The sequence below is a fragment of the Myotis myotis genome, unplaced genomic scaffold (assembly GCF_014108235.1).
Source record: "Myotis myotis isolate mMyoMyo1 unplaced genomic scaffold, mMyoMyo1.p scaffold_m19_p_9, whole genome shotgun sequence".
Lineage (NCBI taxonomy): Eukaryota > Metazoa > Chordata > Mammalia > Chiroptera > Vespertilionidae > Myotis > Myotis myotis.
This window is the reverse complement of record NW_023416401.1, coordinates 36,740,343-36,757,036: the sequence shown is the minus strand read 5'-3', so window position 1 is coordinate 36,757,036 and position 16,694 is coordinate 36,740,343. Positions and strand designations below refer to the sequence as shown.

At 38.1% G+C, this 16,694-nt stretch overlaps 1 protein-coding gene across 3 annotated transcripts in view; it reads right to left on the bottom strand.

Moving 5' to 3' along the window:
• Nucleotides 1-16,694, bottom strand: part of MYOM1 (myomesin 1) — a 121,316-nt gene that overhangs the window by 44,600 nt on the left and 60,022 nt on the right. For 2 of the 3 annotated variants that reach the window (XM_036322837.1, XM_036322838.1), the window contains 5 exons: nucleotides 13,494-13,618; nucleotides 8,290-8,473; nucleotides 7,288-7,462; nucleotides 2,767-2,888; nucleotides 1,294-1,581 (listed from right to left, as the gene is read on the bottom strand). In XM_036322837.1, the coding sequence (XP_036178730.1) occupies nucleotides 1,294-1,581; nucleotides 2,767-2,888; nucleotides 7,288-7,462; nucleotides 8,290-8,473; nucleotides 13,494-13,618 (894 nt within the window). The remainder of the gene's footprint in view (nucleotides 1-1,293; nucleotides 1,582-2,766; nucleotides 2,889-7,287; nucleotides 7,463-8,289; nucleotides 8,474-13,493; nucleotides 13,619-16,694) is intronic. The other variant, XM_036322840.1, reaches the window with a different exon arrangement.

The window sequence follows — 16,694 nt, the reverse complement described above, 5'->3', positions numbered from 1 at the left end:
AAAATTTTTTTATAAATAGGCACAATCTTCTATGTGATTTTTTTTTAGTACATAATACTTTTTGTCTCATTATTTTTAACCTGATGTTAGAATATTATTCATATAGTAAAAAATATTATATAGCTATTTCCGTGTTTATTGATGTCTAGCCATAAAAATATTTGGAGGATGTTTTAAAAATCTTTCTTCGTTTATGTGGCTTTGCTGATCAACTACTGAAATTATAGTTTTTAATAAAGATAGAGAGGATGTGGTGGTAGAAAGAAATCTATCTAGATATGCAATGACTAAAAAGAATTTTCTAAATATTTATTTGGCTTATCAAATATAAAGAGACTATCTCATTACCATTCAAAAAGAATCTCAGAACAGTAAATATTTTAAAAATAAAATACATTTGTTTCTCTCCCCCCAACCCCAACCTCCTTCATTCTCTACATTTTACAAAAGAGCACTCTTTCTCTCTTTCTCCCTATTTCAGAGCAATGTTAAATAAGAATATCCCATCTTACACTGAGTTGAAGGGACAGATAAAAGTGTCTAAAAAAAATAGAAGCTGTGACAGAAGTTGAAGGTGGGGTAGAAATAGGGGATAGATGAGAGGTATGTTTTAATGTATCATTACATGCTTATTATTTCATTTTTATTTTATTTAAAAAAAACATTGTCTCCTAGAATATATGTCACAAGTACCAATTATCTTAATCATAAAATCCTTAACTTACTGATAGTCTTAAATAAATCAGTACTGGACATGTGGTACATATATCATAGAACATAGCTAATACCCTGTTAAACTGTTCATGGCAATTCAAAGAGTAATGTTCCTTTTACTTATTTTAATTAAATGTGAAGGGTAATTTGAAAACCTGAGGTTGAACAACAGAAGTTGATAACTCTAATCCTGGTAAAATCTCCCTTCTTTGTGAAATCCTTTTCCTATGCATGTACTAAGACTGTTGCAAAGAACCTCACAAAGCTATGATGATCAAACCTTTCCTGCTCTCATCTCTAACTCCCTTAGCAAAATGAGGCAAGGGGTGTATCTGTCTCAGAAACCTAAAAGGACTGTATAACCAAATTACTTTAAATATGCTATTATCATTAAGCACAATAAGTTATGTATAAAAGCCAACCCATAAAAGATTACAAAAGTATTGCAATAAATAGCTGAAAACATAAACTTAAGAATAAACATGAAAGTGAACACAGATGGAAGAATGTGATCTGGACAATGAGAGGGGAGGATGCTGATGGAGACAGATGGAACATTTTTACTCTTTGAACTCTCACCTAGATTCTTCTTCTTTTTTGGATCATCAGACTTACTTTCCCCCTTAAGAGCTGCTTTCTGTGGTGGTGGGGTAAGCTCCTCCTGAACCGTTTCACTTACTTTACTCACTTCTTTTTGGCCCAGGTTGTGAGAGCTACTGGGAAGTGAAGGTTTGCTAAGTTTGCTATCAAGTAAAGCATCTTTCTTAAAGGCTGGCTGGGAGGTTCCCTGCATGCCTCCCCTGGAATCTGTTAGTCCACCAGGTGCATCATTCAGTTCAGGCCACACATCTGGAGACACTCCTCCCCCTACAATCGCCAGATAACAACAGAAACACTTTAAGCCCAGGCACAGTGTAAACTGCTCTTACTTAATAGAGCAAAGAGAAAAACATTAGCACCACAGACAGAACAAAAACAATCTCGGTTTAATGGAAATCACTTGGATTTGTCAGAAATATGGAGAGCATAGATTTCACATAATGTACACCAAGGAAATATTTCAATTCTCCATATTCTGGAAAAAGAAGAAATGAGAACAAAAAAACTACAGACAGAACAGGAACAATTTTGGATTTGCAGAACCCAAGTGTACACAAGAGAAAGCAAATCTCAGATATTTCTTGGAAGATATAAGTTGTATTATTCAACAGAATGGGGGGGGGGGAGAACCATAAAGTACACAAAAGACGTAACATTAACGATCCTGATTTTATAACAGAATGATGCATATTAGTGAAATATTAATGGTCTGTACCTCTCAACCTCAAAGCAACATGTTCACTATTGTCCATATTATAAGAAATATTAAAAAGTAATATGGAACACTAACTGAAGACAATTGATATTTAATGACCTTTCTCTTTAAATGTGTTACTATATGACAAATTTCATTTTGATTGCTCTGAAATTTCAGGGTCCGTTCCCCATGTCATCTAAGATTGTGAGGTACATCACGTACATACATACTGGTTTTATTCTGTTGGTTACTTTGCAAGCAGAGATGAAACAGGATTAAGCCACCACATGTGTCTTTGCAGGAACTGTAGAGGAGTTTATAAAAAGCATGCTAATGTGCTGTTAGTGAAAATAAGCCAGGCTGTGTTGCAGATGAAATGGCTTTTAGGTACAAGATGATCTGTGTTATGGGTGATATACCACTTCATGGAATTGGATGGCCCTTCACATTCCCGTGATGAGCAGGAAGTTAGAATGGAGTTTCCCACAATGGGAAATATCTGAGGAAACTTGGACTTGTGAAGATGAAAAGGCTACAGATGCACAGAATCTGGATAAGTGATGAAGATCTGTAAAATGACAGCTATGGAAGGTTAATAAGATGTCACCTGGAGTCAGAGAAAATGATCATTTGAGGGTGGAATCATGGAGCAATATTAGAAGCTTTAAACAATTTCTGGAAAGGGTGGTATCTGCCTTTATAATTTAGAAAAAATCATTTTTTTTCCTTAGCAAAATTATGCATAAGGAACTTACCAATAGCAGCTTTTACTTCAATTGCTTCTGAATCCTGTGAATATTCACTAAGTCCAGCTGCATTAACTGCTCTGACCCGGAAAATATAACTTTGACCAGTCGCCAATCCATGGCACGTAAATCTGAAAGGAAAGGAAGTTTCAAAAAACTTTCCTAGGAGAAAATTAGAGAAGATGGTTGTTAACTTAATGAATGATCTGGCTTTATGAAAAAGAGTCATTTTTTGTTGTTGTTGTTAATCCTCACCCAAGGATATTTTTCCATTGGTCTTTTAGAGAGAGTGGAAGAGAGAGGGAAAGACAGAGAGAAACATTGATGTGAGAGAAATACATTGATTGGTTGCCTCCTGCACAAGCCCCAACCAGGGCCCAGGCCAGGGAGAAGTGTCCAATCAAGGTATTTGCCCCTAATAGGAATCGAACCCAGGATCCTTTGGTTTGCAGGCTGACAGCCTCTATCCACTGATCCAAACTGGCTAAGGGTACGATTCATTTTTAAAAAGGAATAAAAAGGTGTAGAGAGATGCAGGTAACATGTGCTTTTGACAAGAAGGCTGTTAAGGCAATTTTCTAAACTCTGTCAAACAATGAGGAGCCCTGGTATTCCCCTGCATAAGTCCCTTAACCTTTCTGAGTCTCTGTGTGCTCATCAGCAAAATGGGGATAATTATATCCACATAATAATTTTGTGTAAATATTGTCCATAAAGTATTTAAAGTACCTATTACAGGGCCTGCATATAGAAGGCATTTAATAAATAACAGGTGGCATAAATAATATTATTAATGGCTATTTCAGGTGCATCCTTATAGCCATAAGCATAGGTGGCTCCTCATCACTGAGGCCTATTCCCTGCCTTTCTGCATGCCAGGGGAGGTATAATTACTTGAGAAATTTTACTTGAATTTGAAAGTAAGGTGAAAAATTGGCTCCAGAACTGCCATTTAGATATAAAAATTCAATAATAAGGTGTGAATTCATGGGCAGTTTCACACAAAACAACCTCACTCTCTAATAGCTACTCTGGTTATAAAAAGCTGTTTCATGAATCACTGTAACATTTTAATCCATTCTAAGGACTGTAACCAGAGGAAATAACAGATCTGCTAGTGACTCTATTACTATTTGCATGTTGAAATATTTAACAAAGGCAGCTACGATTTACACCAATCTTAAATTTAGGCCAACCCTTGGGCCAGCTCAGTTCAGCGAATATTTATTGAGCACATCAGTGTTCCAGACACTAAGCTGGGTGCTGTGAATACAATGACAAATAAAACATGGTGCCCGTCCTTGAGAAGCTCCCATCAGTTTCTGGAAAGGCAGGCTTTCCTCCATGAATGTTTCTAAATAGTCCCAGAAAAATGCTGGGATTGCAAAGTAAAAGTGAAATGAGCAAACAAGCGCAATGAATCTCTTGTAAAGCACATTGCCTTCTCCCATTAATTGGTTTGTCTCTATTCTCTCAAGTTTTAGAAAAGAAGCACCCTATGGGGGCGTCTTTGGACTTACCAGGTACAAGTGGTCAAAGAAGGAGCTGCCTAACAAGCTGCCAATTTTGTGGGTGGAATTCTCCTCTCAGACTGGCCCTAAATCAAAGGAGGCCCAGATTTTGGGTGCAGGCCAGAATTCATCATCAACTTGCAACGCTGGTTGATAAATTATTTGAGAGCAAGAAAAATAACCTTCCTCACATTAGAAGCAAAGTGTTGGCAAACTGTTCTGAGTGTCCTTGGTTTGTATTTATGTCTCATTAGCACTGAGTGTAATCATGTTGATGTTCAGAGTTTGATGTTTTCTTCTGTTCATTTAAAATACCTGGGCAATTTGGTTAGCTAGAGCCTATCAGATCCTTAGAATCTAGTATAACATTGGCTATTAAAGACAAGAACAGAGGGGTAAAAAAGGCAAATAGCATAAAGGAAAGAACCGGAAAAGACCTACGAAATGAACTCTTATCATAGCTGGCATTAAATATTTCTTTTTTTAAAATATATTTTATTGATTTTTCACAGAGAGGAAGGGAGAGAGATAGAGAGAGTTAGAAACATCGATGAGAGAGAAACATCGATCAGCTGCCTCTTGCACATCCCCCACCGGGGATGTGCCCGCAACCCAGGTACATGCCCTTGACCGGAATCGAACCCAGGACCTCTCAGTCCGCAGGCTGACGCTCTATCCACTGAGCCAAACCGGTTTCGGCATTAAATATTTCTAAGTGTTTAATATGACAAGTAAGCCTTTTATCAAATATATTGTAGTAGACATATTCAATTTTAAATTCATTTGAACATTTAAAGTACAATATTTTTTTCAATCTCCCTAATTGAAATTATAGGATAATGAAGAAAGAAATTAAAGAAGATACAAGTAAGTGGAAGCATATACTGTATTTATGGATTGGAAGAATTAACATCATTAAAATGTCCATACTACCTAAAGCAATCAACAGATTCAACACAATTCCTATTATAATACCAATGGCATATCTCATGAATCTAGAACAAATATTCCAAAATATATAGAGAACCACAAAAGACCCCGAATAGCTTTAGCAATCAATCTGGAAAAAGAAAAACAAAGTTGGAGGTATCATGCTACCTGATATCAAACTATACTACAAGGCCATACAAAACAGTATGGAACAAGCTTACAGATCAGTGGAATAGAACAGACAGTCCAGAAATAAACCCACACTTTATGGTCAATTAATATTTGACAAAGGAGGGAGGAATATACAATGGGGTAAAGACAGTCTATTCAATAAATGGGAAAATTGGACAGATAAATGCAAAAAAAAAATGAAACTAAACCACCAATTTACAACATACACAAGAATAAATTCAAAATGGATTAAAGATTTAAATATAAGTTGCAAACTATAAAAATCCTAGAAGAAAACATAGGTAGTAAAATCTCTCAGCAATATTTTTTCTGCTATATCTCCTCAGGCAAGGGAGACAAAGGAAAAATAAACAAATAGGACTACATCAAATTAAAAAGCTTTTGCACGGCAAAAGAAACTATCAATAAACTGAGTGGGAGAACTTATTTGTCAATGATACATTTGAAAAGTGTTTAATAGTCAACATTTATAAAGAACTTTACCAAAGAGGACATACAGATGGTCCATAGACATGTGAATAGATGCTCAACGTCACTAAGCATCAGAGAAATGCAAATTAAAATCACAACGAGATACCATCTCACTCCTGTCAGAATGGCTATCATCAATAAATCAACAAACAAGTGTTAGAGAGGATGTGGGGAAAAGGGAACCCTAGTACAACTGCTGGTGGGAATGTAGAATGCTGTAGCCTCTGTGGAAAACAACATGGAGTTTCCTCAAAATATGAAAAATGGAACTGCCTTTTGACCCAGTGATTCTACTTCTGGGAATACATTTGAAGAAATCTAAAAAACTAACCAGAAAAAATATATGCAACCCTGTGTTCACTGCAGCATTATTTACAATAACCAAGATCTGGAAACAGCCCAAGTGTCCATCAGTAGATGAGTAAATAAAAAAGCAGTGGTGGCCCTGTCTGGTTTGGCTCAGTGGCTAAAGCATCGACCTGTGGACCAAAGGGTCTCGGGTTTGATTCCCAGTCAAGGGCACATACTCTCTGTTCTATTCCATTGATCTGTATGTTTATTCCATACTGTTTGATATGGCCTTGTAGTATAGTTTGATATCAGGTTTATCAGCCCTTGTAGGGGTGTGTGCGGGAGGCAACCAATCAATGTGTCTCTCTCACATGGATCTTTCTCTCTCTCTCTATCTTCTCCCTCCTCCTTCCCTTATAGAAATCAATAGAAAAAATATCCTCAAGTGAGGATTTTTAAAAAAAATAGCAGTGGTACATTTACACAATGGAATACTACTCAGCTGTAAAAAAAAAAAAAAAAGTCATCTTACCTTTTGTGACAGCATGGATAGACCTGTAATGTATTATCCTAAGTAAAATAAGCCAGTCAGAGAAAGACAAATATCATATGATCTCACTTATATGTGTAATTTAATGAACAAAATATTTTAACAAACAGGGTGGAAGCAGAGGCATAGATGTAGAGAGTAGGCTAGAGGCTGTGTGTGTGGGGTAAGTGGTAGATGAAAGGAGGTGAAGGGGTTAAGCAAAAAGAAAATAATATATATAACACATAGGCATAGACAACAAATGGTGATAGCCAGAGGGAAAGGGGGTGGGTGTTGGTGGACAAGTGCAAAGAGGGGATAAACGGGGACAGAAAGGGACTTTACTTTGGGTAATGGGCACACAACGCAGTATGCAGATGATGTTTTATTGAGTTGTACACTTGAAATTTTTACGGTTTTGTTAACCAATGTCACCCAATAAAAATTATAAGGAAGTATTGAACTATTTTTTAAAATCCCTCCATTGGATGTTTTTGCTGCTGTGTGGGTCCATGGCTGTATTTCCTCTTCACAGACTCTGTAGCTCTAGTCAAATGTCCCTACCACATGACCACACACACACACACATACACAGAGTGCAGTTACCGTGGGCCCTTCACCGGGTTGTTGTTGCAGGGCTCCCACTTGCCAGAGCCAACAACACTAGACTCTATGTAGTAGCCAACCAGCTCCTTAGCATCTTTGGATTCCTCCCATGAAACTACCACTGATGTGTCTGTATTTCTGCTTGGGATGATGTTGCCTGGAGCCTTGGGGATATCTGAGAAAAGAGAAAAATAATGCTGAACTCAAGGTCACTTTAAAAAATTCATTCTTAACACATGTGAACAAACACACACACATAAATTTTATATAACTAATCATATCAAATATATGGTTGCTTTATTTTATAATATACTAGAGGCTTGGTGCATGACATTCGTGCACTTGGGGGGAGGGGGACCCCTCAGCCCAGCCTGCACCCTTTAGCAGTCTGGGAGCCCTCGAGGGATGTCCAAAAGTTGGACATCCTTAGCGCTGCTGTGGAGGAGGGAGAGGCTCTCGCCACCACCGCTGTGCTCGCCAGCTGTCAGCCTGGCTTGTGGCTGAGCGGTGCTCCCCTTGTGGGAGCGCACTGACCACCAAGGGGCAGCTCCTGCATTGAGCGTATGCCCCCTGGTGGTCAGTGCATGTCATAGCGATCAGTCATTCTGCCATTCAATCAATTTGCATATTAACCTTTTATTATACAGGATTGTTAAAACTAATAAATATATTAGGTTGAGAGAATGATGATAAACCAAATACCCAGGAACACAGTAACCCACTCCAGAAAAAATACATTATCAATACTGTTGAAACTCCTGAAGAAATTTACTTTCAAAATTTGATAATACATAATAATAAATTTTAAAAATGTATCCATCAAATATAGTCATCAATTAAACTTATAATAGATAAGAAAAATGTCACCACTTTTACTTCATAATATGTATAAATATGATGAATATATATATATATATATTCTAATAAAATTTTTGCTTTGGAATTTTCCCTTGAATTGAAGTAAAATAAGTTTATAGCTGTTCAACCAAGCTCTACACTTACCAAGTTTGTCCCCAACCACAGTCACTTCCGTTGCCTCTGAGGGCTCACCAACTCCTGCTGAATTAGAACAGCGGACACGGAATCGGTAGGATTTCCCCTCAGTCAAGTCGAACAGAGCGAAACGGGGAGACTTCACGGGGAGCTCTGTGTTCACCCGCTGCCAGTTTTCTGTTTCCATGTCACACTGCAGCCAGAACAGTGAGACCCATTGAAAGCACAGTAGGAATAAATGGGAACTCCAGGCAGGGCATCTCAGGGCTATTTATGTGTTTCCTGTTATTTGAGTTGAGAGGGTAACCTCTAAAATCCTTGCAGTGCCTTTCATGATAATGTCATTTGTGTGTGTGAGGGTAGAGAGTGTAAACTCCCCCTAGTCGATCTGCCCACTGAGGAATAAAACTCTCCCACGCTTTTAATCTGTTAGTTCATGGCTTTCATTCATTTTGACATACTCTCCCCTGGGGAACACAGAAGCAATTATCAGTCATTTATACTTTCTCAATAAAAATAATAGCTGCCTTTCACTGTGCTAAGAGCTTTCTTCACCATTGTCATTCTTCAAATCTAAACTATGCTCTGAAGTAGGCATTGTGGGGGTAGTATTTTGTGATTATCAAAGTTTTCCTGAGGGAGGACTTAGGCTTGGGGAGGTTTAAAAGCAGCAATGTGTAATAGTTGGGTGTATATGAACCTAAGCCAGACGGCGGGTTCAAATCCTAGCTCTGCCTCTTACTAACTGTGTGGCCTTGGGTCAATTATCTACCCCATGGGTGCCTCAATTTCCTCATCTACAAAATGAGCATGATGAAAATAAAAGTATTTCCCTCTTAGGGTCACCATAAGGATTAAGTGGGCTGACAGGCATGCAGTGCTATAAACCGTGCCTGGTCCTGAGCAACATTCCTGTTGATAGGAACAGAGCTATTGAGGGATGCTGCCCCTGTCTCTGACATGACCAGATTTTGACAGGGATGAGAGGAAGAGCTCAAGACATAAGACACCCAAGGAAAAGACCACAGTAGGATAAGGAGGCTGGGAGCCCTAGAGACCAATTCATCCGATTCCCTTGTTAATAAACCCCTCATTTTCAACCATTTCAGGGCTTAGGGACATGCTGTAACTGATGTTAAGCCTGTGGCCATGACAGGCAAGTGCTTTATGTGCATGCAAATCCCAGCTAAAAAGCTCCACAGAGAAGTGCAGGCATGGCAATCACCACAGAGGCAGCACTGCTGTGGGCCTGAGCATTCTGGAGATGGAAACTCGCCACAGAACGAGAGCACGGGAGCATTTCCCCTTTGAGAGGTCAATGTATGAGAAACCGTTATCAGAAATCATTTGAGACTCAGCTCAGAGGATCTGGCATGTGGATAGTTCTGTGAAGGTGGCCCAGGACCTGTGCTGCTCCCCCAACACCGTAACATCTCTGACTTTTTGAATGTGCCACCTGTGCCTGTACAAGCCTCTCTACTCGGGCTACACAGTGAGTCTTAAGACTGCCGATAGGTTCGTGGAAACTGCAACTTTAAGCGAAAGGATGTATAATGAAAACAATTTTATCATAGGCTAATTGATATAAACAAGAATTACATTTCTGCCCTAACCAGTTTGGCTCAGTGGATAGGGCGTCAGCCTTCAGACTCAAGGGTCCCAGGTTTGATTCCGGTCAAGGGCATGTACATTGGTTGTGGGCGATCCCTAGTAAGGCATGTGCAGGAGGCAGCTGATTGATGTTTCTCTCTCATTGATGTTTCTAACTCTCTATCCCTCTCCCTTCCTCTCTGTAAAAAAATCAATAAAATATATTTTAAAAAAAGAATTACATTTCTACAGCATATTTCTGTCACAAAAAACCACCAAATTTCTAAATAAAGACCTAAAACACATCTAATATTAAACACTGAAATAAATGTGAGCTATACACAGATTTAAGAATGATGAATAAAAACAAGTAAGATAATGCTTTTCCAACATGCTTATTCCAGTTCAGGGTTGTGGGCGACCTGATACTGTCTTGGCAGCTCAAGACACACGGCAGGAAGGTATCCTGGACAGGACACCATTCTGTCACAGGGCCACTCACACCCCCACACTCACTCAGACTGGGACACTTCAGACACACCAATTCATCTCACATGAATCTCTGAGATGTGGCAGGAAACTGGAGTACCCCGAGAAAATCTACACAGACATGAAAAACCTACAGACTCCACGGAGACAGTGGCCCCAGGCCAGGAATCCGTTTTTCCCTTCCCTTAATGCTTTAAGGAAATGACGAGGAGCGAAACTTAGGGGAGTTACAGACTTTGGTGGAGAAATTAGTTTATGTGGCCAGAGGACATGTTCAACAGAAGCCAACTGACTCATCGGGAGAAACTGCCTCAGAACTCGGTGGTTACTGTGTCATTCCTACAGAAAAGATTGTCACTGCTGTCCCAGTGCTTATTCAGAACTCTTCCTGTGGAGCACTTCAAACAGATTCAGTGAGGGTGCGTATTAAACACAATAGGGGGTGAACATTTATCATTCTATTCTTGCTCTCCATTAGAAGAAAAAAATATTCGATACGGATAAGAAGGAAGTGAGGCATCCTCCTCAAAGGCTGAGCTAAATGTCCTGATCAAAGAAAAGAAATTAATCAAGGGGAACCACAGACCCTAGCATTTTAAGCTCCAGTACATTTTTCTCAAGAGCCACTGATTTGAAATAATTAAAAAGCCATAAAGATGTTTATATATCAATTTTATGATTGTACATAATTTGTATATACCTATATATCTATAGCTATATTTATTTTCTGATAATAATAGTCAGGAAAGGTGACCTAATTAGGGTTGTGAAATTAAATGGTCAGAATAGCATTAAGAGAAAAGAGAGGGGCTTTTAGGAAAGTTAATTGAGCCCCACAATATTTTTGCAAAAATATATATTTTCTCTGATTTTTGCTGTGACAATAAATTGTAAAGTAAATAATATGTTATCAAGCTATTTCACACTTTTATAAAATTTTCTCTCAAGGACAAATACTGTATGATCTCACATGTAGAACCTAAAAACAAGCAAACAAAAAAACAACAATCCCAAACAATCCTCCCAAAAACCGAACTCAATGATACAGAGAACAGATTGATGATTGCCAGAAGCTAGGTGTGGAGAGTTGTGCAAAATGGGTAAAGAGGTTCAAAAGATACAAATTTCCAGTTATCAAATGTCAGGTAATGTACAACCTGGTGACTATAGTTAATAATACCGTATTGTAGAAAATAAATAAAACACACAAAAAAGTATAAACGCTTGTTTCATTGATTGTTCTAAAAAAATGGTGCAGAGCTGCCAATAAAAATGTAAATATTCTTATATATAAACTTATTTTTATTTCATTTTAAAAATTTTATCTTAAGAAAAAATTATATCTTAATCAAAACTTTTCTAACAAATGGATTTTGAACCTCTTTAATTAATTTATCATATTTATTTTATATTGAATATATTTGACTTATAACACTGTGTAAATTTAAGGTGTACAGCATGTTACTTTGATACATTTGTATATTGTAATATAGTTGCCAATATAGCAATATTTATCACATTGCATAATTATGGTATAATATTATTGTCTATGTTCATGATACTATACAGTAGATCTCTATGGCTTACTTACTATTCGTTACAAGTTTGAACCTTTAAACACCATCACTCTTATGCTCCCTTCCCATTACCTGGAAACCACAATATTACTCTCTGCTTTTAACAGTTTACTTTTTTAGAGTCCACATATAAGTGATATCATACAGTACTTGGCTTTCTGTCTGACCTATCTCCCTTAGCATAATGTCCTCAAGGTCCATCCACGTTGTTTGCAAACTGGAGACTATTCTCCTTTCTCATGGCTGAATAATATTCCATTGTGTATATGTACAACCACATCATTTTATCCACTGATGGGCAATTAGGTTGTTTCCATATCTTGGCTATTGTAAATAATGCTGCGATAAACATGGAAGTGCATATATCTCATCAAAATCCTGTTTTGCTTTGATATGTTTTCTTCATCTCCCTCCTCCTGCCACCCCCATGCCATGTATTTTTTTAAGACACTGAGTCACCTCCAGTACTACTTGTGAAGTTAGTGTCCTTATCTATGGGATTTACCTTTAAATGTAGCCACTATCTGATTTCTTTGCCTGGGTGCTTCCTTTAAATCCTGTTTCCATCTACCCAGAAGTGGGATTGCTGGATAGACAGTAGACATATTTTTAATTTTTTGAGAACTTTTATATTGTATTCTCTAGTGGTTGGACCAATTTACATTCCACCAATGATCTATAAGAGTTAAACCTCATTTTAGTCAAATTCTCTTTACATATCTTTTCTAGTAGCAATTATCCTTTTGGCCAAGAACTTCTTCCACTCCTAGGCCCTGTACCTGGCTAGGTCTCCTATGTATCTGCCTTTGCAGCTGGGGCAGCTCCCCAAACAATGGCCTGTGCAGGTATTGGCTCTTCTCCATTTTCTGGGCATAAATACTTTCTAGAACTCTCCTCAAGTATGAGTATATGATAGATTCACAAACAATTCTCATGATTTCACTCATTTTAGGCCTGCATTGTATGCTGCCCTTTCTAACATAAGTACAATATACTTGTAAGATATTTGAGGGAAAGAACTAGCCAATATGTTATGTTGTTTCTTAATCTCTGACTGCATCCTACAAACTGTACATAGAGTAGTGCTGGTCAAATGTGTGGCAGCATGTGAGGACTTTCTGTCTTCAACTCTCTCAGCCATTAGAAAGTATTTTAACTTCTACTCCTCTCATGCATCTACCCTTGCTGATGCTCATTCCCTACTGCAGAGGGACAAGGGGTAGAGAGGTGAAAAGCCATCACTAGGGCAAGAGAGGCAGAGAAAGTCTCCAGAAAACTGTGTTCTACAGGAAATCTGCAGTTTCAGGAACCTCTCTTCATAAAGGGATCATGATTTGGGGCCCGTGGACCTCTTAGAAGTCTATGGATGAGTCTTAGGGTCCAAAAATCCCCTCAACTTTCCAGCAAAGTTCTGTGTGATATATATTTTTCTGTGGAGGTTGTTCACAGTTTATAAAGTTTTAAAGAGTTCAGGACAAAATGAGAATGTAATCTCTGCTTTTAAAAGAAGTCTTCAGAAAGTGGCATGAGGTAATAATGCTGCTCCCAGAGTCTTACCTTTTCCACGAAGTACAGGATGCCCTCATGGCCACGCTGGCCAGGGGGTTTCCAACTCAGCACCACGTAACTCTGGGTTGCCTCGGTGACAGAGAGGTCTGTGGGAGGTCCAGGAACAATACCCTCTGAAAAACAACAAGGAAAGTGAGGGGCACACACTCTGGGAAACCCAGGACACTCAGGCACAGATGTTTCTCTATCGCTGAAGGAAGACTTAGTTACTGCTTCGTAGGATAAAGAAGTACCTTGTTTCTAAAATTCCTCCTAAGACAGTCATACCTAATTCAAAGCCACAGTTTTACTTTCTTTGCTGGACAATTTTAATTTCTTTATTAGTCCTAAAAAGCAGCTGTAATGACACAAGTTATCTTTTATATATTTACCAAAAGGAGTGGAATAATAGTTTTCTAATGCAATTGATTGATTGATTGATTAGAGTTTTCTAATTCTTTAAATTACAATTTATATAATATATTCGTTTCAGTGATACAACATATGGTTAGACATTTATATAGTTTACAAGGTGATCCCTCTTCCTAGAACCCCCCTGACACAATACAGAGTTACTACAGTACAGGTGGGGCACAACTTCTATTAGCTTTTTTAAAATAGAATATCTTTTCAAGGATGTTTGAATAGCAAACAACGTTGGAATATAGACAGCATATCCTCTAGGGCAGGGGTCGTCAAACTCATTAGTCAACAGAGCCAAATATCAACAGTACAACGATTGAAATTTCTTTTGAGAGCCAAATTTTTTAAACTTAAACTATATAGGTAGGTACATTGTTATTAACTTAATAAGGGTACTCCTAAGGCTTAGGAAGAGCCACACTCAAGGGGCCAAAGAGCCGCATGTGGCTCGCGAGCCGCAGTTTGCCGACGACTGCTCTAGGGCAAAGAGTTGACTGTTCTCTGACCAGGATAACAAAAGGTGATATAGTTCTCCAGAGAAAGTTTGGTTAGGTTTGGTAGACGCCCCCTAATAAGATTGTGGTTTCCTAAGTGTAAGGCTTCTCAGCAGAGACACAAATCTACTGTGTGTGCAGCATCCACCTCTGCTGCCCCACATAACCCTGTGGGGTTGGTGGGGAGGGGCAAGGGACACCAAAAGGAATATGAAGCTCATGCTGTCTGCAGTGCTGTGAGGAGAAGAGTCCCAGGAGTCTCATGTCTCTTGCTAGTATCTATGAAACTAATAGGAAACATTAGCTCATAAGTAGAGTAAACTTTTAGACCCTCCGTGGTTCCTGACATCAAAGTGATACTTCCATGTGAAACAACTACAATACTGAGCAAAATATATGAAATGACTGTTTCAGGCATCAGATATTAGTCAGCATAGGACAGTGAGACCCTATGGATAGGAAACAATTAGGTGAGTCCTGCCGTAGTCCTAGCTTGCTGTGTGGAGAGAGTTTCAAGGCAGCAGCTCACGAAGAGGAGCCCAGGTAGAGCCTGGCAGTCTCCCCGAGGGGAGGAGAAGCTGGACTTCCCAGGAGAGTAAGGCATCCACAGAAAGAATCATAGGGATGAACTTCAACTGGAGGAAAGGGCTGCCCAGAGAGCAGGCTTCAGAGATCTGCAGAGGGTCCCTCTGGAGTGCTCACATGAGTGCTGATCAGCTCATACATGTGAGGAATCCACCTGAGATGGGGAAAACCCACACAAAAGAATTGAAGGGAACAATCTTCAAAGCTCACGTTGGGCCTGAGAGAATTCATGTTCCCACCAGCCAGAATGGAAATCTCCTAATTCACGGGGCATCCGGAACAGTACTCAGGAGGGCATTTCCTCTGTAGTGAGGCCAAATTACTAGACTAAAGGCTTCTCTGATTACACTCAACAAAAGCAAGCCTTGAAAGGATTACTTCCCTAGAACAAAGCTTAAGAGTATTTATAAAAATACAAAAATATCCATCACCAAACACTGTAAATTCAAAATGTCTGGCATCTCATAAAAAAAATCAAGTATCCAAGAAAATACAAACCATAATGAGGACAAAAAAATCAATCAATAAAAACAAAACCAGATAATGTCACAGATGATAGAATTAGTAGACAAGGACATAAAGAAGTTATTATAAATATATTCCATATGTCCAAGAAGATAAAGATTGAACATGTTAATTAAAAACATAAAAAATATTAAAATGATACACAAATTCAAAGATTTAAAAAGAAAAAAACACCACTGGCTGGAATTCACAGCATGTCAAACACCAATGAAGAAAAGGGTGCCCAGCCGGTGTGGCCCAGTGGTTGAGTGTCAACCTATGAACCAGGAGAACACAGTTCGATTCAGGTCAGGGCACATGCCCAGGTTGCGGGCTTGATCCCCAGTGGGGAGCATGCAGGAGGCAGCCAATCAATGATTCTCTCCCATCATTGATGTTTCTACCTTTCTCTCCTTCTTCCTTTCTTCCTTCCTCTCTGAAATCAATAAAAATATATTTTTAAAAAACTGTCCATCAGAATCATACACACAGTGAAGACATATTTTAAAATGAAGATGAAATAGAGACTCAACCAAGAAAAATAAAATAAAATAAGTCATAGCCATCAAGCCAGCACTACAAAAAATATTAAATGAAATGTCTTAGGTAGAAAGTAATATCAGATGGAAATTGAGATCTACACAAAGAAATGAGCAACAGAAATGGTAAAAATGAGTGAATATCAAAAACTTTTTCTTACTTTTTAAGTCTTTTTGAAAGATAAGCTATGATTTGAACAAAAATAATAACATTGTACCATATGGTTTAAAATAAATACACAAATAAAATATATGATAACAATAGCACCATGGTTCAGAGGGGAAATGAAATAATACCATTGAATGTTCTTATACTACTTGTGAAGTAATAAAATATTACCTGAAGATAGGTTGTGACACAATGTATAATAAATTTCAAACTACTATAAAGTAAAACAAAGAATTATAGCTAATAAGATAACACAGAAAACAAAATAATAAAAAATACTTAATACAAAAGAAAGTAGAAAAAGATGAAAAGGGAAACAAACATATGGAATAGACAGAAAACAAATAGCAAGATGGTAGGTTTAAGTCAAATCATATCAATAATCACACAAAATGTAAATGGCTCAAACACCCCAATGAAAAGGCAAATATTACCAGATTGCATAGATCTAGCTTTTTTATACTGCCTACAAGAAACATGATTTAAATATAAACAC